The 24,561-nt window shown below is 47.9% G+C and overlaps 1 protein-coding gene across 1 annotated transcript; it reads right to left on the bottom strand.

Annotated features, from left to right (window-relative positions):
• Positions 1-3,052: 3,052 nt before the first annotated feature.
• Positions 3,053-23,326, bottom strand: LOC119104584 (S-adenosylmethionine synthase). The gene is made up of 11 exons (XM_037228311.1): positions 23,309-23,326; positions 21,165-21,291; positions 19,696-19,773; positions 16,863-16,985; positions 15,798-15,910; positions 15,569-15,712; positions 12,277-12,402; positions 11,205-11,377; positions 9,905-10,007; positions 8,511-8,644; positions 3,053-4,520 (listed from the first exon to the last, which is right to left on the bottom strand). Exons 2-11 carry the CDS (start codon positions 21,265-21,267, stop codon positions 4,418-4,420), a joined length of 1,200 nt encoding a protein of 399 aa, XP_037084206.1. The 5' UTR covers positions 21,268-21,291; positions 23,309-23,326; the 3' UTR covers positions 3,053-4,417.
• Positions 23,327-24,561: the final 1,235 nt, after the last annotated feature.

Genomic DNA, 24,561 nt, shown 5'->3' with positions numbered 1-24,561 from the left:
GGTGACGGGCCAGCTGCTACACTGCTCCCAAGGTCCTTGACTACGAAAGGTCATTTTCCATAAACACAAGCAGACGTGGTGCTGATGAATGCTCACTGGTTGGTGTTCCACGCAATACATGCATGAACAATGTACGGAAAGCTGCAAACCTGGCCCTTTTCGCACCGTTCACAACTTAACGGATTAGGGCGCCATTCTGAACATGCTTGATCTTTGCGGTCATGTTCGCTCCCAACTGAAAAGTGATAACAATCGCCCACTTTATTGCGTTGAAATTAATTTTGTGTGGGCTATGGTACGTTATGGCAATGCAAGAACATGGCTGGCAATCTAGCAGGTATACGTTGTCCATTTTCTACACCCTACATTCATTTTCCCGTGTGGGAAGAACGGCAGACTCAAAATAAGTCGGCCGCTCGGTACGCAGAACACGTGTTGTTCGGATAAAAGGTAAATATCGGGGACACTTGACAGGTCTGTGTCTTAAGAGCCACAAACCTAGTCGCAGGGCTCTTCATCAGACGGAGAGGGTTCCTGATGGACGGATGGACCTCGTTTGCCCACAGGCCCTCAGCGTCTGTGTCCTACCTGCGTGACATTCCACTAGTTTGAGTTGTCACATACCAGGTCGTGACCGTTGGTCTGCATAAATTGGGTTTTGGGCCGCTTCCAAGGGTCCCTATTGGGTTTGGTTTGGATTGGAGCCCTCCAACTAGCAGGGATGATTTCAGGCTATCGGGGAGGAGGGAAGTTGATAGCAGGAGGCGGAAGGCAGAACTGGGTGTGGCAGAGCTGGATGGGGCAGAACTGAGAGGGGGCAGAACCGGGTGGGACAGAACCGACAGGACCAAGCGCATCTGGGAGTCCTGTGGCACCGAGACGTCAGCTTGTACAGTGACCCCTTTCGGAGGTATCTGCAGGCTCTCGGACGGGACTCCCGCTAGAGGGCACTTCATCTCACTTGTGGCTGATGCATGCAGCTTACCTCCGGCAAACGGAATTCTGCGGGTGTAGAATGAGGCGGGGATGAGGAACGAGGGCCCGGTGCGGTAAAGGCCGCTCACCACTAAAGAACTTGATCTGTGGCTGCCTGGCCATGTGATCAACAGCGGCATCAATAAGGCATGACAACAGTTTGACAGTTTCGTGGAACTGGCATCGTTGGAAGTAAATATAGCAGGCGGGGCAAATCTTCCCTTCACGATTGCCCCTCCCCCCCCTTGTACGCCCCTTCTACAGGCCACCAGTGCATATACAAATGTCGCTCAAATCTTAGCAGATGAACTCCAATTTCAGAGCTGGTTACGACGCACCAGGCAACCATGCCGCTGCTGCATCGGATGACACTGCTGCTGCAGGAGGCTCTGCTGCTTGGGTAGCACTGCTGCTGCAGGGGGCACTGCTGCATCGGGTAGCACTGCTGCTGCAGGAGGCGCTGCTGCATCGGGTAGCACTGCTGCTGCAGGAGGCGCTGCTGCATCGGGTGGCGCTGTCACTGCAGGAGGCGATGCTGCTGCCCCCCAGGTGGTTCAGCCGCCGCTCCCCAGGTGGTGCTGCCTTTGCTCCCCAGATGGTGTCACCTGGGAGCAGCATAGTCACTGCTCCATAGATGGCGCGGTGGCTGCTCCCCAGATGGCGCAACCGCTGCTCCTCAGATGGCGCGGTGGCTGCTCCCCAGATGGTGCGGCGACTGCTTCCCAGATGGCGCGGCCGCTTCTCCCAGGATCCGCTGCTCCTCAGATGGCGCGGTGGCTGCTCCCCAGATGGAGCGGTGACTGCTTCCCAGATGGCGCGGCCGCTTCTCCCAGGATCCGCTGCTCCTCAGATGGCGCGGTGACTGCTTCCCAGATGGCGCGGTGACTGCTTCCCAGATGGCGCGGCCGCTCCTCCCAGGATCCGCTGCTCCTCAGATGGCTGCCGCTGCCCTGAGTGGTGTTCTCGCCGAAACTTTTTTTGCATTCGTTGATCAGCACTGCTCTCTTGATTGCATCCACGGCATGGAGCTGATGGCAACGGGTGTTATCAAGGCGTTCAGCAGCCCTTCGTTCATGATGGTCTGGCGGGGAAGTTCACGGAGGAACACACTAAATTCGCCGAAAAAGACTTGGAAGCTGACTAGCTATGAACGAAATCGGCTTTGCCACGATTCATGGTGAGTGGTAATTTCGTGAAACTTGGTGGCTGCGACCAAAACGATGCGAAAAGCGCTGATATTTTGGTTGGATGTTGTCCAGAACAACCAGAATTCATACGCCCACATGGACATAATGGCCTGATCTCGGTTTTGCCTTTGCGTGTTGCATTCAAGACTGGTCAAGGAAAAGGTGGTATTAGTCACTTTCCGTTTAATTACTGGCGCACTTCTGGGTGAACAAAACTTTGAGATGCATTTGTCCTCGATACATTGGCTACTAGCGTGCATCTGGTTACACGGCTTTATTTGCGCAGTTCCTAGGATCTGACTTCATTCATTAAAAACGATCTAGAACTGGCGGATCCATGGCTTACGTTCGAGACTCCGCGACTGGCTGGACACAGCTTAAAGTTTTGCCGAGACCATCATCCATTTTCCTCGACAGTTAACATGTTCTTGTTTCGTGTCGCTACGAGGTGGGGTCACCAGCATCTGGGCCAGTTTTTACTCCTGCTGTACATATTTTCCATACATTGGCAAGCTTCACGTTTTCTGTCATAATTAGATAGGGGGAAGGCCACGTTTTGTGCCGATTGTGTGTGGCAAAGACATCCCCATCCGGTCAAACAGCCTGCTCCAGATTTTTCCGGCGCAGCTTCCAAATACTTGGCACCTGTATTGTCGATCACTGCGTCAAGCCAATCAAGCGCGATCAGTGGTTGCAAAATATTGTTTTCTAGAAGACGTAGCGGACGGGTTTCAGTGACACCACCAAGTCGGACCGGGTCTTTCCAATTAAAAAATTTCCTCGCTTGTTTCAAACTCCGTCTGCTGTTCCGCTCGTTTGTAGTATGGGAACCGCGTGCACCATAGCAGCGACTTGATCTCGCCCCATGTGTACTAATCAACACAGCCAGCCACCACCGGCGCAAGACATATATTTCCTTCGTCATCCACTATCGCCATCAAATCACCGACATCAGCGTATTCTCCTGACACCACATCTCATCTTCGAAACCGTGACTCGCAATGCCCAGCTCAGTATTTCGGTCCTCATCACCATCACCGCCACCACGGCGCATCAACCGGTGATAGGCGGTTGATGCGCCGTCATCGTCGCGCGCCTCTCAACTGACATCCATTGCTTTGAATGACTGTCTATATTCAGCCTGATTTAGAACTCCGCTTCACGGTTTTTCCGACGGGCTAATTGAAAACACTTCGGAACATGCCTTTCTTGGGGCAGTAAGCCCGACAGATAAAAAAATATATGCTACCGTTATGTCTGCGCCGGTAGTTTTTCCCATTCTGTTAGTGCTGATAACAAGCCTCTGTTGCCGTTGTGTATCGTTATTTCTATCCGGGATTTTCCTTCGTACCCTTAAACGCTAGATTATATCAACGGAATGCTTCCTGGCAGTACTTGATTAAAACGAGCATTGGTGTAAGCGGTGTTTTCAAAGCGGTAAATGGGTAGTGGTCGCAGTGATATTTCGTAACCGATACATGGCATTACTTGTTGAGATATTTCCCAATGGCGTATATTTCTAAGCTACTGCTAACCAAGGTACCAACTATTATAACCTGATATGTATCAAATGCATTTACGTTGTGGCTGCTGGCTGTTTTGTTTGCCTAATCTCTTTCCATCTTTAGCAGGGGATAGTGCTTATTTCCAGCACACAATTCCTAGTTGAGTTCTAAAATGAACGATGTTATTCGCACGGTAGAAAGGACCAAAGCACTCGACGGTCTGCTCGCCGGTGATGAGTGAGTCAAAAATGGAAACAGGGCGTCGTCAGCCCTCATCAGCCCTGCCTGATGGCAACAAACGGTACGGACGACAGCAAGACACGCGGCACCATGCCTGATCTGTGGACAAAGGCATTCAAAGAGTCTAATTTTGGATCGGTCCATCTCCAGGTTTCGATTAACTTTAAAGTAAGAAGCCATGTGAAAAATCGGGCCTTTAGGTAACACTTCACATTGACGACGCGTAAACAATCTAGCAATTACGTTATCACCTGACAGCAAGCGCCCCCCGCTAAAGGCATCTTAATCGGAACAGGCCTTGATGGAATTTGGGTTGTTGGAGGTAGGTAAGCAGAACGTCACGTTATTAGATAGGGCCACTGAGAAAGAACAATTAATCGTCGTTCCAAAACGGTATGATCATATCCAAGCGCATGTGAGTTGCCTCGGCGCCATTTCAGCCATGCGTGCTCGCGGGGATAGCCAGCAACACACAGCACGTTCGACGCGTGCTGCCATCTATGATCAGCATTAGATGGTCAGCTTCTTCGGCTGCTCCCAGGGGAACTCCTTGCGACCGAAGTGACCATAGCTGGCAGTACGCTGGTACATGGCCTGGCGGAGCTGCAACTCCCTGGAGAAGAGCAATGCCAGTGTCAGTGTCAGTGCCAATAAACAGTGTCATTGCCAGGCGCCAACCAGTGAGCCATACAAGCGGTGCCATTGTGTCTACTTTTGGGGACATGTGACACACCGTCGTACTTCATGCGTAGAGAACGACACGAAATCAATCCTGTCATCGCGGATTAGATGCTAGTATCCAATCATTCACTTGTGATGTCAACCTGAGGCCAAAATTCGCTTCACCGAAAACTTGTGTGGACCGATTCGGCTATTTATATTAGGTTGGTTATTGGAAACACTTTTGTCATGTTTTGCATAAGTAAATTCGGCATAGTTCGGATTCCATTGTGTTACATTTTGTCAAGATTATAAGAATTAATGAGAAATGGTAGGCAACTTCTGAAATGAATCCAGGCAGACATGTGCTACGTTCAGAATGTTGATTCCTGGTTCCCGATGTCTCGTTCTACGAAACGAGACACTAGAATCTTGGTCCTCACTTGTTCTTTTGACAACACAAAACCTTGCATCCTGTCTTCCAGTGGTTGCTTCGACAAAGGAAAACGCTAGATCCTGGCTCAACACAATATCCTGTATCCGGGTTCTGCCTGGTGCTTTCCAAAAAATAAAACCCAAGATCCTGGTTCCTCCTAGTTCCTTTGACTGCACAACAACCTGGATCATGGCTCCAACTGGACCTGTCAACGAAACAACGCCCTGAATTCTGCTTATCATAACTTTATTAATACTTAGCAGACAATGGGCCTGGCTTCTGATTCTCAACGGCTCTTTTTAGCACATTAGATCTTGGATACAGGTTCACTCTGTTTCTCATTAGTGCCAGCTCCTAATCCCTAGTTCTCAGCCGCACATTCGCGCACGTCATATGCGTCTGTTATATGATGATATGCGATTATGATGTGTTTTCTCTCTTGCAGTCAAATGTCACACTTCAGACAAGTCACACAGCCAGGGTGTCCTAATACGACTGCGACTGGTAAAGTTTAATTGTTTGTTAAAAATTATTGCCTTCAGCTTAGAAGACGGTGACTGACGGTTGAAGCTATCTGCTCATCGTTCTAGGATAGCAGGGGTGTCTATTTTTATTTTTATGAGGGTTCTGCCTCCACGTTTGATTGTTGGTGCCCCTTCAATGTGCCCTAGCCCCCAAATACTTTTTCTGGAATATAAGAGAAGCTTAGACATCGCACAAAGCCTACAATGCAGAGGTGCTGCGTGAGGTATGGTTAGGTATTGTCCAATGCATGTTCAGGTCATCAAAAATGTTGGCAAAGCCCGTTGAGGGATGAAAATGAAGAAACGGCAGGCTGTCATGCCGCCCTCCCTCGTCTCTATGCGTTGCACATGATGACAATGCTGCTTGCTATCATTTTTTTGAGTCTATGCTAATTCATGTTATGTCCTGCTTTAGTTAGTTATTTTATTCGTAAAATTATGGGTTCGGGCTAGTGATTCATGTAAGCGTCATGTGACAGTACCCATTGTAGGATCAAAACTTATTTACGGCAAATATGCACTGACTTAGATTGTAGGCAACGGTGCACTCATGTACAGACACGGTTATATACATATGGAAACACACTACACTCAGAAGTTGGTAGGTTTCCCTTATCTATAAAGGCACAGCCAATCGGGTCCTCGAATAAAGCATGTGAGTCTTTTTGCGATTTTTCCTTGAGCCGTATGTTGAACGTTTGTCTAGACTCAACTGAACGAATTTTCAAGATGGTTGTAGATGAGATTACAAGGGGTTGTGTTTGCATGACAATTGTTAGACTTGCACTGATATCTTGCATTCCTTGGTGCGTTGGGATGAACTCAGCAACTGCATTAGAATCAAGGCTTGCATTGCACCGCAAGACTTACTGTGACCTATTTGACGGTTTTTTTCTCTTTTTGACTTTTATCCCTTTTGATTTTTCGTCTTATCAATTTGTTAGATTATATTTTTACCCTTTGACATCCTGTCAATTGGCTTCGTGTCCTTTTGACCTCTTGTGGTTTTGATTTTAATTTCGACGTTTTTCCCTTTGACTTTTGCGCATTCGGCTTTTTTACACTTGGCTTCTTCACATTGGAATCCTTGTCTCTCTACTTCTTAGCTTTCTAATTTTTGTCCGGTTACCTTTCGAAACAGGTCGCACCACTCGTACGTAAACAATCGCTGTCCTCCGGGCCGCTGCGAATACTAAAAGGCGCAAAATGTGTGGGTTATGACGTCATTAATAACATTGACGGCATAGAGTATTTGTTATCCACGTCGATGCGAACAAACTCTAACGGCTGTTTCACACTGCCCCTTTTTGTTGCGCAGTGTTGGGATGCAATGCGAATCAGAACGGAACTTAAAGTAGCATGTCGTTGCAACAAACGAGATTCCGTAATGTGCCCCATGCCGCAGCTATGTGCGAGATGGCAAGAAGTGTCGCTTCTGGGCGGATGAAAACCTGAATTGCAGCCGACTATTTACGTCCCTCGCAGGGAATAGCCACGGAGCGCGCCATTCTCAGCCATTTTGACTGAGTGGAGCATGTCGCTGGCGGCGCCGGCCCTGTTCTCATTGCCGTGTACGTGATTTCGGTTCAGATATTGTTTTTCACTTCCGTTCCGTCTCATATCGCGTCGTAACGCTAAGCGACGAAAAATGACCGTGTTGGGTGACCTTAACTCGGTGATGAAAGGATCTATAAGTGACACGAAGAACCGCCGACAATTATTTACGAAGCCCAGAGAAAGAGGTGAGCCTGAGACTGGCGGTAAGTCAAACTTTGAGTGTTTTGCTTCCGTCTCCGCACATCTGCCAATTTTCTTCACATCCTTCTTATTTTGTTGTGTACAGAATTTGGTCATAAAAAATCAGCGCCATGGACACCGTTAGAGAGGCAAGATGCATATCAGGGTGCTCGTTTTAAAATAAAATAAAAAGATGTTGTAGCCTCTGTTTCTGAAGATCCAAGTGCTCTGCAGCATATAAATATTGGATGTTGCGCTGTTCTGTTGTTGTTTTTAACTAAGACATTTCAAGACATCTGCAAGGTCTTAGTAGTTAGCCAATGAACATTCCAGCACTCAGAGTCTTATTGTGCTGCAGGTTCCGTTGTTTTTTAGAGCGTATAGTGCACTACTTTAGCCTCAGAGCAATCTCTCTCACTAATGCATGCATGTTAAACGGCCAGGGTAATCCCTGACAATGGGTGTTTGTCAAGTAAACCATGGTGTTGCCCTTCCCTGGCTCTCATGGTGATGATCAGGGCCTAAAGTAATGTTGTTCCCAGCATTTGAACAGAACTAAGGGATGTTAGTTTGTTGGATCCTGACCGACGTGTCTTGACCGATTGAAAGCAGCTTTTAGGTGCATTCCAAGATCAATCAAAGCATTAGCATATTAATTAGCCATGAGCTATTTCAGACATCGAAGAATCTGTTGCACTCAGAACTAAATCGGCCAACCTCGAACATAATGTCCACAAGCGCACTGGTGTCGGTTTGAAAAAAAATCAAATGAATCGCATCTGGCACGCTTGCCCCCCCCCCCCCCCCCCCCACCAACCACCACGGTGGCCATCATTCAAACACCGTTCCATTAATTTCAACATCATTAGATCCATGAAACGCATGCATTCATTTGTCATTCCATGCATGCCACAAAATGTCAGGTGGCCATCACTCCGACATCATTCCATTAGTCCAACACTCCGTGTTGGAAGTACTCGCTGCCCCTTCTGTCCACTTCAAAACCGTTAAAACGAAGTTTCGTTGCCTGTCTCAGCTGCTTGCACAAACATCTCTAGCTTTTAAGAGCCCAGAGCCCAGTTAAAAACATTCGCCGTGAAAACAAGCCACCAATTTTTGCTTCGGTAACAGAAGACGAAGAAAAAAGTGGTGTTTCATCAGAGGCATGTTAGACGCCTCCGGTTTTGCCAGCTTCTTTTAAACAGCACTGTCTAGAATATCACAACTGGAGGAATTCTGCACTCACTTCACGATTTTGCCGGGCCGAAGATCAAAGTTTTTCTTCACGATCTCCAGCAACTGCTCCTGGCTGTACTTGCTGGTGCCGTAGTGGAAGACGGAGATGGAGATGGGCTCAGAAACGCCGATAGCGTAAGACAGCTGAAAACACCGGCAAACTGGCTACATCTCGGGTTGATAGTAGAGTGGTACGAGTGTGACCAGGTTCAATCTGTAGACAGTACTAATATACTGGTGCTAATATGAACCGTGTCCAGGCACTAACGTGCCATGGACCCTTCCACCTTCCCTTTGGACTGCTAATAGAGTCACCAGCTCAAGCTATTGTGTTGGCATGCACCTTGCAGCCTGTTTTGGCACGTATAAGCTACAACGTGCAGCTACGAACACTGCACACGATACGTATATAATCCGACAGGTGTGCGGAGCGTTAGCTACGTGACAACGTAACGCAACTGCTCGATGTGCCTACATGTCTTTCAAAGTACAACGATATTTGGGAAGGCCCGACCGTGCTGGGAAGGCTTTCCAACCCCGACGCTTTGGCCATCCGGGATCACTCATTTGCATCAGACATTTACTTGAGCATTAGCAAATGTACTGCATTAGCGCGGTGCAGTAATTCTTTGGATCTTAGTATTGTGAACTTTTTATTTTTGACACATGGTATTTACATATATATATATATATATATATATATATATATATATATATATATATATATATATATATGTAAACACCATGTGTCAAAAAATATATATATGTATATATATACATATATATGTATATATGTCTTGGAATGTTTTGGCAGAATCCTTTCTTTTATACATGTTTGATTAAAAATAACTGCTGAATCAGCACTGACGAGCTTTTTGACACATCGTTCTAGTTTCCGGGCTTTTGACTTTGCATTAGCGTTTAGATCAGATGGCTCGCACAAAATTACTCATATATTCGTCGCGCTTTGCATTTTTACGTTTCCAGATCCCATTTCATCGCCGGAGAAGCTGAATGGCTTAAGAAATAAGTTCTGAGTTTTAACGATAAAAATATGCACTGCTTTTGGAAAACATTTTTAGTTATGGAAAACACAACTAAATCACGGCTAATTGAAGAAAAATTGAGTCCTTTTTTCACTTTAATACATAAAAATACTCCCAGAATGGGATCACTACAAAGACACAAACATATTGCCACAACCACATCGGTAGCGTTCACCGTCCACCATTTAATGGTTCAAGGGTTGTACAAGAACTTATTTGTCTCTTTAGGGGCTGGCCAGAGAGTTCGTTAATGAATACACTCTCCAAAATTTGAAGGCGTCACGATCGCAACACGGACAAGCATCTGCCTATTGCACATGGCCATCTTTGATGAGTGTGTGCTGTAGTTTACACGGACCTGGACGAGGCAGCGTCTGCAGAGCCCAGCCTTGACTAGACTCTTGGCCGCCCAGCGGGCTGCGTAGGCGGCCGACCGGTCCACCTTCGTGTAGTCCTTGCCGCTGTGGAGCGACGAGACACGTGAGGCGGGCGGATGCCGACCATCGGTAATGTCTTGGATTTATTCTTCAGCGTATGCCGCTTACCAAGTTTTTATGTCATATTTCACGGTGAGCATGGCAGGATGGATCTCTTCCGCGGTGCATGTCGCTCATCAAGTTTTTGACGTCATATTAAGTCACAGTGACCATGGCAGGATAGAGCGATTCTACAGCGCATGTCGCTCGTCAAATTTTTGGCGTCATATTACGTCACACCGACCACAGCAGAATGGGAAACGACACGGCTGTCAGTGCGAATTGCAGTGAATGGAATGGGAATCGCAGTGAAACACAACAAGCTTTTAAAATTTCGTGCAGATAAATGTGATACCGAAGACACTGAAACACACCGGAAAACAATGACGTATGAGCTAAAACACAACCAAGCACTGACTTAACTCATTCGTGCCGCTTTCTCTTTTGTATTTTGGCCACGCTCTGACAACCTGTTTCTAAAACAACAAGATTCAAAAACGCCTGACAGCAGCAAACCAATTGCGATCTTTGCTTCTTTCAACCATTCCGAGTAAATAATTATAATGTTCGAATACTACTCCTCTTGGCGAGACTCGCAGCCACCTACAACTATGTGGCATTATCCGATGTCTCCCGTTTTGGGACTTTTCCAGTTAAAGCTCCATACCTATGCCTCCTCCCTGAGTACGTCCCTGCCTCATTCCTCTGCCTCCTTCCTGAGTACGTCTCTGGCTCTCTCAGGCTCAACATGACTATAACCACAACTCTGAGAGTGGATGAAAATGAGGATCTGAAGGGTCAAACTGGGATCTGGGTGCCAGCCTGACCTAAAAGCGGCGTTTCGAAATGGAAACTGTCTTAAAATGCGCAAGCCACGGGCAAAATAGGAGGCATCAAAATCACTTTTAAAAAAGGGTAGCAAATACCCCACCCCCACCCTACCCCAACTCACACATGCACACCACACACACACACACACACACACACACACACACACACACACACACACACACACACACACACACACACACACACACACACACACACACACACACACACCACACACACACACACACACACACACACACACACATCACACACACACACACACACACACACACACACACACACACACACACACACACACACACACACACACACACACACACACCACACACTGACCTGAACGCGCCGCCGCCGTGGGCTCCCCACCCGCCGTAGGTGTCGACGATGATTTTGCGGCCGGTGAGGCCGGCGTCACCCTGCGGACCTCCGATGGTGAATTCTCCGCAGGGGTTCACGTGGTAGATGGTGCGCGGTGACAGGTACTTGGCAGGGATCACCTCCGGCACCACCTGCCGGAGATCACGACGGTCACGTCTGGACCAGCTGGAGATCAACTGGTCACGTCTGGACCAGCTGGAGATCAACTGGTCACGTCTGGACCAGCTGTAGATCAACTGGTCACGTCTGGACCAGCTGTAGATCAACTGGTCACGTCTGGACCAGCTGTAGATCAACTGGTCACGTCTGGGTCAGCTGTAGATCAACTGGTCACGTCTGGATCAGCTGTCTTGGGTCGCTTAGTTCTGGGTTTGTGTGGCGATTTTTATTTCCTGCCTCTTACCCCAGCCAATTTCCCGCCAATTTTTCCCGCCCATTTCCCGTCTCAGTTGACGTATGCGAGGCACGGTGTTAGATTCTAAGCACCCTGTGTGCTCATTCACATGTTCACGAAGGGTTGATGTGCGGGATTAATATTCCTCCGGAATAATGGTAATATCTGGTAATGTCAGCCCCCCCCCCCCTTACGCATCCATTCACACCCTTTTTCCTATTTTTCTTTGTGATCAGAAATTCATATGAGCTACATCGGCACACGAGCCTCGACACGCATTTGATAACGACTTTCGAAGTGAAGATGTGGATGTCGCATGAAAAACAGATAAAGAAGGCACTGCAGTAACCACTTCAAGACTGACCAAATTTTAAAATGTTCGAAGCTGTTGTGTTGGGAACAAAATGTAGGATTTTATTAACCCCTAAGAATTGTTCATCCACATTCAGCGCTCCTTTCCATATCTCCATTTACTTCTTTCGTGTCAGGCACTCCGGCCCCCGGCAATCACTGGGAGCCTTGGACAGGCCATCCGCAACAAAGTCTAACAAGCTCAATCCCTAATAATGTTTGCATTCGATATACACTTCCTACGTCACAATGCCATCAGCAGTGAACGGTGACAAAATATCTCACCTTTGATATGATCTCCTTCCGGAGATCCTCAAGCGAGATCTCTGGGGAGTGCTGGATGGAGACGACGATGCTGTGCACGAACAACGGTCTCATCGCGCCGTTGTCGTCGGCGTACTCGATCGTCACCTGGCGGCGGGGCGAACAACTGTGTTTGCAATATTTCCGACAGATGGCAGCCCAATATTTCCGACAGATGGCGTCATCTCTCGAATCACCCAAACACATGCGAGAGGCATTTTGGGATGGCCCGTGCATCAAGCGCGCTAATGGTATTGCTGTGATTGTCGTATATTCTGCCGTACAAAGACAAAAATACCGATGACCCCATATTTTTGCCGCGATGGGCGTGATCGTTTCTTGGACGTGATCGTGATCCGAGATGGTTGGACGTGATTTTGCCGAGATGGACGTGATCTTTTCTGTGGTGGTATTGAACTGAACGGACCGGCGCTGAAGACGGTTCCGGTGCTAGGAGTGGTCTCAAGATATCCTTGTAGCGATTGGCCAGTTTGGGCCGGTCACATGACTAAGAGCCGACGCCTGGTCGGTCGCGTGGCCGTGTAGGTAGAAACCAGTGTCATCGACAAGCCCAAAACCATGATTTGCGTCAGCGAACAAGCATGCAAGCTAAGCGTGCCGGTTCCAGAGACGGTCACCACCAGGCTCATGGGCGTAGGAACAGGAGGGGCCAGGGGGCCATGGCCTCCCACTTTTCAAGGTGAGGGGCCAGCAATGTTAACTGCCCTTCCCCCCACATTTTTCAGATTAAGGCTGCATTTGGCTTACTTTTTCACTACATTAAACATGCATGCCGATTTGTCTAGTTCACCCAGCCATTTTCCTTAAGATGCGTCATCTTTTTCGTTTGCTCATTGGCCATCGCTTAGTGTTACAGCTGCAAAGCCGACACCGCACGGCCTGGAGACTGCAACGCCGGGCGTCGAGGCTGTTATTGGTCTGACTTGCGAGCACGCATGTTCAACACCATATTACGTAGTTTTCTTATCAGTAGTTAGCTCTGACAGGATCTTGAGCATTTTAAGACGAACATGGGTTAGGCCATGTTAATACAAATTAGGAACCCCATTTCATCTATAATCTACAGTAAAGGAGAACTCAATACCTCTGAAGAACACAAAAAACATGAAACTGGAGTCTATGTGACAACTTTCGGACTACCTGCGGTGATCAGGGATGTTGTTGCGTCAATGAGGGTTCCTGCGCTGATCCGGGGTTAACTGCGCGGGTCAGATGGCCTCCCGTGTCAGAGATGGGAACAATGTGATATGATATATCCTTCTAATGGCCTCCGGATCGACCAGGAGATCCCACCCCGTGCCACCGGAATGATAGCCAGAAAACACTTCGCAATAGGGACGGAATGGCCCTTCAGCCTTTGACCGGAAACGATAATGTACATCTGGTGTTCTACTTAACAGGCTCCTTGCTCGGAAGGAAATAAGGGATGTCATTATTGTTGTTATTGTGCATATCAGCTATTGGGCTAAAGCTCCGCGGACTAAGAAGACTGTAACGCCTGGTGTCGAGGTTTTTGTTGCTAAGATTTGCGAGTGCGCGTGTTAAAAAACATGTTACATAAATTGTATCACTAGTCGATTCTGACTGAATGGTGAACGTTTTCGGACAAACATGGCTTGGCCATGTTAATACACATTGTTCACCATTCGATCCACAATCAAATTTTCAACTTCAAATTTGGATCAAACATATCGATCTACAATCTACCTTCGCGATGTCCTGGATGTCTGTAGAACCAAGATAAAAATTGACAAAGGTTTTGAATTATATCGGTTTAGAAAGTCAACTAACCATTGTAAATTAAGAGAGTCGGTGATTTGCTCCATGCAGTCGTTCAACGCCTGATTTCTGCAGTTTATTAGCTTTAAAATGCAAACAGAATTGAGCTCACGGTACCTCCTGGCTTCTGTTCTGGTTACAAGGTAAAAATAACAATAAAACGAAGAAAACCGTGTCATTCGTTAACAAGTAAGCTGTATCCGGGGATTTTGCGGGGGATCACGATAATATGGGCTTTTGTCAACCTTGTGTTCCTCCCTGGCAACGCTCTGGCTACGCCCCAGCCTACACACAAAAGCAAATCAAGCCGTATACGTTGCATGATGGGCAATAAGGTGTCCGTTGGACCAATTCATACCTAAGGCAGACAGCTTTCCGGAGGCTATTTTTCTGCGATGGTGTGGTGTGAGGGAAGATAATCCGGAAAAAGATACTGTTGCAGGTGTCCAACACGTGTTTCATACACCATGTAGTTGTAACGCTGGTCCCAAAATATGCAACAAAGCAGCCATGCGATCAGTTCGCAGTCAGTCATGCGGGGGACATCCGGACCAGTGCAGTGGCCGCCGGCGGCGGACAATGGACAAATGACAAATGAACCTTGTCATGTGGCTTGATTCTTAAAAGAGAATCTCCAGTTTTATGGCTTTTGTCACATTGTTTCTAGCAGTTTCAAGCTCCCGAATTTGTTTCCGCCTAAAATGCTGCGACAAGTCTTATCCCTTGAAAAACAGCCAGTGAAATGAAGGCGCATGAAAAATCTGTCGCACTGTGAGCCATCGGTCCACTTTCAATACTCTTATCAGCCTATATCCAGACCGTGTTTGGCATCTACGCTGTGGAGGCAAACGCTTCCTTAATGACCCAAAATACCTACCCGCTCGTGGAATTTCGTCTCCCCAGGAAAGACAATGTTAAAGTGCACGAATAATCTCAGGAAGCTGGATAGCTTTATTTGCCAAATGACAAATGGGTCGAATAGGGCAGATTGTGCTGACATTTGAATAAAGAGCGATAACACCCTCCAACACCCCCCCCCCCCCGCGGGTCATCTGGCTTGCTTTCCTGAAGTTCGTGAAGAAAAAGTTCCTGAAGTACACCCTGAACATGCTCGTCCCCCCCCCCCCCACTTTTTGAAACGTTCCCAGGCCTATGATCAGCCTGTCACTGATGCAGTCATCAGTGCCGGGCTGCAGTATGCGCCATTCCCAGACTGAGCTTCAGACTCGTGCGCTCCTCCCGCCGCCTACCTGGGTCTTGAAGTCGGGCCAGGCCCACCACAGCGAGCCCCCCTCCCGCCACCTACCTGGGTCTTGGAATCGGGCCGGGCCCACCACAGCGAGCCCCCCTCCCGCCACCTACCTGGGTCTTGGAATCGGGCCGGGCCCACCACAGCGAGCCCTCCTCCCGCCACCTACCTGGGTCTTGGAGTCAGGCCGGGCCTACCACCGCGAGCCCTCCTTCCGCCACCTACCTGGGTCTTGGAATCGGGCCGGGCCCACCACAGTGAGCCGTCCTTCCGCATCTCCGAGATGCGGCGATTGAGGTTATGTGCGAGCACCACGGTCAGGGGCATGCACTCCTCCGTCTCATCGGTGGCGTAGCCGAACATCAAACCCTGTGGCACGTAGAGGCGGCAAGGTCAGTTAAGGCCGACAGGTCGGCTGGTGGTGAAGACTCAAGTCGCCGACAGATGGCAGTACCTGATCGCCGGCCCCGACATCGTCATCGTCTCTGTTTTTGTGGACGCCGGCGGCTATCTCAGGGTTTTGCTGTTCGAGCGCGACCATGAGGTTCAGGGTCTTGTAGTCCAAGCCTGGGAGGGGCATAAAGGATACAGTCAACTGCATTGTCTGATAAAGGTGGTACATGATGGTGATACATGATGCATGAGATGATAAAGGTGATACATGACGGTGGTAAATGATACATGACATGACGAAGGTGATGCATGATGGTGATATCTGATGGCATCGAAGAGCTCCGGTACTGATGTGTGATGCGACTGATGATCTTGTTTACATGCACCAGCTGGAGTTCAGGCAGGGGCATGCACAGTTTGGTGGTCTGGGAAGTACAGCTCCCCAGACAGACATTTAGAAAATACGCAATTTAACAGAGCCTAATGGGCTCTAGAACCTGGGTTGTGAAATGTTGCCCGAAACAATTAAGACTGTACGCAGGCCCCAGTTCTATATGTACGGAAAGCAAGACTCAAAGCAAAATAATATGTTAAGCTTTCTCCGTTCGCCGCAGTAGTCTCCGCATGAGACAGCTGCCTATTGCCGCCGTCTATTGGCCGCCTGTTGATGGGAAGCATTTGCTCGAGTCTCCCTCCGTCACGCTCGTGTCACGGCTTTTCGTGACCTCGTGGTCGTGACACCAAGACAGAAGAAAGCTGCTGTGCCCAGCTGTAACAGATCTGTTTCCCTGCCCGATACTACATCTAGTCATCTAGGCAGGATGCTACACATGGAAGACTTAAATGAGGTAAGTGTTGGTGCGGTTTGTTCACACGGCACGTTTATGCACCCAGAACATCCGCTGCACTTTTAAGATGTATTCCTTGGAGTTATTGGAGTGTCTCGGCTACGTTGAAAACCAAATCACAAAATCGAATAGCAAAATACCCCATCTGCTCACTGGGTCAGATTCTAACCGACAGCAATTGATGACAGCGTTTGCAGCCGTTTAGCACGACCTACCATGTTCGACCACATATATCCCCTATATCGCGATGAGCACGCGATGGCTTTGAGGTCACTGACCTTTGCTGCCGTCGTCATACCCGATAGCCTTGATGGCGCCACGGACGACCTTCTGGTAGTCGACCACGGCCTTGGACGTGATCTCGCCACAGACCAGGATCATGCCCGTCTTGGTGGCGGTCTCTGTGTGAGCGGCAGGCCTGTCAGGGTCCTGCAAAGCCCGTCATCCTCGCAGATTGGGAGCATACAAGGGCCAAAAACGGCCAACACGGGTATACTCGTGTTGGTCGTTTTCTTTCTGTGAGTTTAGACAATGGGGGTCAACGATTGCCGAGCGGTGGTGGAGAGTGCAGTTCATCATAAAAATATACAAGTTTAATTATCTTAAATATTGGGGACTTGCCTTCGTTGCAGAAGCGATACCAGGAGCAAACTGATGAACATACGCATGTTTTGAACACATCGTGGTATACATAGAAATATGAGTGAAAGAGAGAGAGAGAGAGAGAGAGAGAGAGAGAGAGAGAGAGAGAGAGAGAGAGAGAGAGAGAGAGAGAGAGAGAGAGAGAGAGAGAGAGAGAGAGAGAGAGAGAGAGAGTTCATGCGAGAGAGATACATGCATGCATGCATGTGGATAAAATAATATACCCATGTGTTGATATGTATGGCTACAGCTATATATATATATATATATATATATATATATATATATACCTTTTAGCGACGCCGTTTTGCGAGTTTTGCTAAGTGAGGTGCTGCAGAAACACAACGAGAAATGGCCAAAACACGAATATCTAACGATATTTGGTTCATCACACGTCCACATCGCAACGAGCAACCTCCCGGGAGATTGAAGAACTCCAAGTGAGCGCCGTCAAACATGCATGCGTTCCATAGCGCAAGCAAACAGTGGCGTATCATAGAGCATATTTACTAAATAGAGAAATGGTGTTGTTTAGAGCATCTTTTCCACCTAAAAGTGTGCTGATATATGTAAGTAAGCTTATTTCATCATGTATCATGCTTGAATCGATATTTTTAAACGTGGGGTATTCACTGTAAAAGAAGCCCATAAGCTAGACATCACATGAGACCTACTTGTGTCTAACAACGTCAGTCTCATCAGGTGCAATGAAAAAGAAGATACCAAGTGCTGGAAGCAGTGTGCATTTGTAAGTGTTCATTACAAGTAACTTGGAACTGTATGACATGCTTCGAGCAGCTTGTGTCGATCCGTTCTTTGCGTTAGCCTCTTGAGTGTACCATAATATAACATCCTCGCATATGTCGACGAAGATGGCAGTAGTCGTGTAGTTTGCTTGAACTGTTGTTGTATATTGCATATGTATGAACGAAGCCTACTATTGCTTCTGTAGCTTTGTTGCCCACCTTGCTTAAATTGTTGCCTAAGCCTTGGGATAGTATATGGTGATTGAAGCATAGCAATTGCGAGCAATGTAACGAACGAACCTCATTTTTGATGGTGTTATTTGTACAAACATTTTTTTGCTGCTTGTAGTGCTTTCGATCGGTGACTTGATCTAGGAACATAAACCCAACATGAGGCCTGATGTAAGAAAGATTAAAAGATAGATGCAGAACAAGCTGTGGTGTTTAACCAACAGGGTATTCATGTATGAATATATATATATATATATATATATATATATATATATATATATACATATTTGGGAAAACATTTTTTGGCACGGAGAAAACAAACAAAGTATAGCTAACCGAAGCAAGACAGAATCCTATTCTCAATTTGATACATATAAGATGCATTCATAATGGAATACTACAAAAGCACAATGGTAACACTATTGACACAATCACATCAATGGTTCTCACCGCCCACCACCTAAAAGTTTAAGAGTTGTACAGAAATTTGCTTGTCTGTTTAGGGCTGGAGAAAGTTCGTTAATGAATTTACTTTCTGTGAGAGTTCGTTAATTAATATCCTTTATATATATATATGTATGCTACTTACTAAGTGACTTAGTGAGTCAGTTAATAAATCACTCATTGAGTGACTTGGAAGCGCTCCTTCGTCGGCGAAGAGTTGCGTGATTCATACTCATTTCTCACCAAGTAATTTCGATGTTTCAGAGCCTCATTCCCTGACTTTACCTTTGCGGCAGCTTAAGTCATGCATACGTCTAGCGCATAAGAACATCGTTAGAATGTCGTCGTCACGTCGCTAGAACCATAACCACTTCACCTGCGTCATGCCGGAACATCGTGCTTCAACACCTTTCCATTGTTCTAATTTAGCATGACATGACTTGCTATGAATCCGAAAATTGACAAACAACGCAATCATCGCGAAGCTTACATCGCTAAAAGTTTAAATGTTACACTATTATAACATGGTGCATCAGCATACGGCACTCTCGCAGATCAACATGTGCCCCCGTGTGCTGTGTCTAACGCTCCAAACCAGGACCAGCGTGAGCCGGTCCTCGGGCCGACTCTGGAGGCTGCAGGCGGTGGCCTTTACGTGAAGCAAAATAGTGAATCTATGCACATCAAACATGTCGTGGACGGGACTGTCCGCAGGCACTGTCCCTTTAGTTGCGTGCATTCGATTTTTTAACGGTTATCGATAAGACATATCGATAAGATGGCATTCAAAACGACGGGCGAGTCACACCTACAGACCACAATGCAAACAAAGTGTAGTATAAAAAGTACATAGCAAGCAAAGTACAGTATAGTTATGTATATATATATATATATACATGCATAAATATGCCGTTTATTTTTATGAAACTGGCCAGGGTAACGGTGCGATGGTTTAAAAGCTGAGCTGACGGTGGCGACATCTGCAACCCGGGCGGTAAGCAAAAGACCGACTTAACGACGACCTTAAGTTTACAGTGATGCCACTTACCGCAAGCCACCTTTGCGTACGGATCCTGCTGGAGATGCGCGTCCAGAATGGCGTCGCTCACCTGGTCACATATCTTATCTGGAATGCAATCACCTCGGTCACCTGGCGTTGCAACGCCTTCGCAGTGAAGTGCCGGACTGGAGCTGAAAGGTCATGGGTTCGAGACGCGGCCCCGCCTAAGGTCTCGATTTTTGGTCGTGAGCGGGATTCCCATATATAATGACCGCCACCTGGCTCTAAATCAATGCTGCGCATGGCATGATGACGCAATCAAGCAATGACGCATTGAAAAGGATATTTACGAAATAGAGAAATCGTGTTGTCTGGAGCAGTTTTTTCACTTAAAAGCGTACCAAGAGTTATAAGTGGGACTGTTTCATTATATCTGATGCTTGTTTCAACATTCTCAAGTGTGAAAAACTCCCTTCAACGGGCTAAGATTAGTGAATGCAGGCTTCTAAGCTCTGGGCTATGCAACCTACCAAAGCGGAGAAGAACGTATTGCGCAGCCTTTGCAGACATCACCGGACGCCGATAGTAACTTATCAGTGTGTCACACTTGATACCTCGAATTGGGCAATATAGATCAACCATCATGTGCAAGCACAGATCCCACTATGTAACCTCAGGGCGGCGCCACGTAGACAATGAGTCAAAAGTCGCCGGGTAACGGTTGCCAAACCGCAACGAAAATCCATCAATGTGATCACATCAAAACCGGGCATGGCGGGTGGAGGCTTGCTCTCGTGATGTTTTTTTTGCTTGGTGCATTGGGCCTCCGATGGCTTCAAATGACTTGTCGCAGTTAAGCTCGCAGAAATGTGTCGCTATGCATAGTCCATGCAATAATCGCAAACAATACGGGGAAGCCTTTAAGAACGTCTCCGTATGTGTCCCGAGGGACTTCCTTGTATTGCGATCGATGCGTGTTGTTGGGGGGGGGGGGGGGGGGTGACACATAACCGCGGAATGGAACCAGCGCGACGTCAGTAAAGATGTTTCCACTCGTGACCGATGCAAATAAGGGTCTTTAAATATTCCATGAATGTACAACACTGATGACAAACGAGGTACGGAAAATTTAAGTGTCGTACGGTAACAGTTACAGAGATTTGTTGACATTTAAACGTCTCTCTTGTTCAGCTGGGATGTTGGTAACCTCTGAAGCGACCCTCTCGTTCAGCTGGGATGAACGGGGGACATTTATCTAAGCCTCTACGACATTTAAATATCAAAATTGAAATCATCAAAAAAAATTTAAGCCAGACCAAAACTCAACTCGTCTCAGTCTTCTAAACACAAATATAAAGCACCCGACCCAACGACGGAGGAACGAAATCAATGCCCGCAAAGTCGCCCAAAACCTCCAAATAAAGCCTTGTCGTTGTCAGCCAGTACTGCCAGCATGTGGATAACACCGGTTGCATTGGCAGCAGTATGTGCACATTCCAGCGGAGCCTTACACTTACCGGGATGCCCCTCTCCGACCGACTCGGAGGTGAAGAGGAACGTGCCGCCGGAGCCTGATCCCGCTCCGCGCAGTTCCGCGTTCACGGCGCTCATTTTCGACATCTTTCACTGAAGACAGCAGCGTAACTGGCGAGGAAGGCATGTGTCACTGCGCTGCATCACGCGCGCAGCTGCTGAGGCGTCGCCCGCCTCTCACCCTGACTGGAAGGGCGGACACAGCAGGGAATTGAACCCCGTACCTCTGGTTTCCCAGACGCGCAGCTTAGCCACCACGCTAAGGGAATTGCTCTTCAAGGAGGTGAGTAGCGATGGTGGTTGGTTTGATGACTGAAAATTTTTGACACGGTTAGATTAGTTTTCGTCGAAATTTTAAAAGGACTGGATCCGCTGCAAATATTTACTTAAATTAATTTGCCTAAACGAAATAAAACCAGAATTGGAACAGTTTTTCCGCAGCGACAGACGTCATAACAGCAGAAACATCGTAGCTCTTCTGACGTTTTATTCAGGCGTCCTTCACCAAAATGAACTTTGAAAAACAGCATGTCCGTGAGTATCAATATATGTATTGTATATGTATCAATATATCAATATATCAACATCAATATCAATATATATGCATATATGTATATAAATATAAGTATCAATATCAATATCTGTGCTGACCAACACACACCCGCCATTGTTCCAGCAGATGACAAAATATTTGACTGCATCGGGCTTTGAAGGACACCGTCATAACCTTTTCTCTTCTCACTCGGCAAGGACAGGCGAATTTCTGTAACACGTCGGTCGGGAGGCTTTGCCCGTCAAAATTTGAGGCTATTTACCGTCCTTTGTCAGTTTTCAAAGAACCTTCACAACCTTCTTGACTTGGCGGAGGAAGAATCATGATGTTATTATTGGGACCTACGGAAGGTAATAGTATTGCTATGTAGACGATTGTCCGGTTCCCAACACTTCAACGAAGCACATGCAGCGATGCATTGCTGCCTCGGTGCATAATGCTGGCGCATCACACCACTGCCATTCAGTGACCGCGCTGCGTGCGACCCCGGGAGGCGAACGTCCACCGCCGACGTCAGCACTTATGGACACCTCACATTTGAGGCCAATACGGGGCGAGCCTGGCGATCTCGTTATTTCAGATGCGCTACAGGGGACAGGGGACAGGTGACACTTCCCCCTTACGTGCCGACGGATCCAAAGGTCCCGAAAGGCTGACTGGAGACCGTGTTCATCCATTAAGGACTCCAGCACACAGGACAGGGCCCTCAAGCGTCAGCCAGAGAGCCCCTTGCGCCGGTCGGAGCCCCTGGGCCAGTTAGAGCCCTTGTGACGATAAGAAATCACTAACACCGACCAGTCGGTCCCGCATCTGTATGGACCCTGGGGCCCACTTCTCAAGCAATGGCAAGGTCAGGGACTGCGGCTGCCACTGAAGGCCCCCTGCATTAGTCGTGACTCCTGTGTTACAGTGCCTAGCAGAATGTTGTGTCCGTAAGGGGCTCAGAGTCGCCTCGAAGACCACGCACCTTTGTTGAATAGGGACGGGGTAGGATATCCCGTGTCCGTAAGGGGCTCCGAGTCGCCTCGAAGACCATGCACATTTGTTGAATAGGGACAGGGCAGGATATCCTGTGCCCGTAAGGGGCTCCGAGTCGCTCCGGGGATCATGCACATTTTTCGAGAAGGGACAGGAACGGTATGGCTTTCCAAATGGCAGAGGGTCTCTTGTGTTGATAGGGACCCTCTGACAATGGAAGGAGACATGAAAGATAACAATGAAAGGGTTAATAACGATACGTTAGAATTGCCCAGTTTCAGAGAGGTGCCCTATTACTGAACTGAAACCCTTCTCCCTATTTCAGCCAGGGGGTTGACAAGGCAAACTGGGATTTTCACTGGTGAGCACTCCGTCAAACCAGGGCACCCCGTACCAATACCCTAGCTGCGCCCCTATGTAAATGCTAGGGAAAGCCTCTTTTGACTAAAGCAAACTAGTGTGGCATGTTTCGTCGCCGTCCATTTCTTTCAGTACGCTGTCCATAATAAGATACCTTCCTTCAGTTACACCAGAGATCAGTCCGGCCGCCTACCAAAAGACACCGCTGATCGAGTGCTGAGCGCCGGCCCCACCTACCTTCCAAGCCGCGTCGTGTCTCTCTCATGCAATACACACCGCTCCTGAGGTTTATAAGGGGTGCACCACCCACGGCGCCGCTCCGCCCAGCTCGTGAGGTGATGACATAATCCCTATTTGGACCAATCAGCGGCCCCGATCAGCTCTCGCCTTCCGCTGCGCAGCACTCGCAGTCACGTGATGCGAGTGACGCGACGACTGCAGTGCGAAGGTAACCCCCTCACTGAGCTCGATACACAGTCCTCCGGCGCTGACATGGCTGTTGATATGAAGGAAGAAGCTGATAGAACGGACTGCAGCGCTTTCTAGAATGAGCTGATGCGCCACCGGGGGGGGGGGGGGAGGGGGAAACGGGGAAACGCGTCCCCCTCTATCGTCGGACAAGAGGGTACGGCTCCCGCTATCCTAGCAACATTCTTGCAGGAGGAAATATGTTCTTCGCACAGATTTTCACTCAGGGGCGACCATTACCAGTTTTGATTATAGCCAAGCTCCCTCACACTAGTAGGATTACATTGCTAACAATGCTAGCACGATGCTACTATGGCTCCAGAAAACCGCTCCGTGATTTTCCGTTATGCTGGACGGCCACATTTAACGTCGTCCGTGCCTAGAGTCCAGAGCCGGGTAAGGAGGTGATGGGAGCAGCACGCGCCTGTAATCCAGGAATGCTAGATATTTTTGAAGGGAAAAGTGAAAGGCGATATGAAATTTTAGTTTGCGTATTAAAATGCAACACCCTTCATTCCCCAGGCGCGACTGCTACTTTCGTACGCTCTTACCAATGATCACCACCTGCTGTCACCAATGTCAACGTCGTGTCTGCGGTAGAATCAGAACGCAAGCAGATGGGACCTTGCAATTTTGTGGATCTTTTCTGTTCATTGGATACCATAGCACCTTTTGCATCTGGGTGGCATGCATGGTAGCATCATTATGTTATATTTTCAAAAAATGTTTCGGGGGGCTTAACAACAAAAAATAAACGCCGGAGGGGGCAGTGCGAAACTTTTACTGTCTTTCCATGCATCTGTGTTGCGTCTACCTAGGCACAAGCTTTGAAGCTCCGAGCAGTTCACGGGACCGGCGGAGGTCAGTCCGAGGTCAAAGTCCAAAAATAAGAACTCCCATAGCTTGCTTAGGTATGGACAGATTTGGCGAATGCTGCAGATGCGTCCGCTAACCGTGGACAGGTGCATTTTCATTATTGGTTCAATCTTGAAGCATTCGAAGGTCCTATAACTTGCAGCGGA

Source organism: Pollicipes pollicipes, unplaced genomic scaffold (genome assembly GCF_011947565.3).
Source record: "Pollicipes pollicipes isolate AB1234 unplaced genomic scaffold, Ppol_2.1 Scaffold_6052;HRSCAF=7182_pilon_pilon_pilon, whole genome shotgun sequence".
NCBI lineage: Eukaryota > Metazoa > Arthropoda > Thecostraca > Pollicipedomorpha > Pollicipedidae > Pollicipes > Pollicipes pollicipes.
This window is presented reverse-complemented; position numbering and strand designations above follow the sequence as displayed.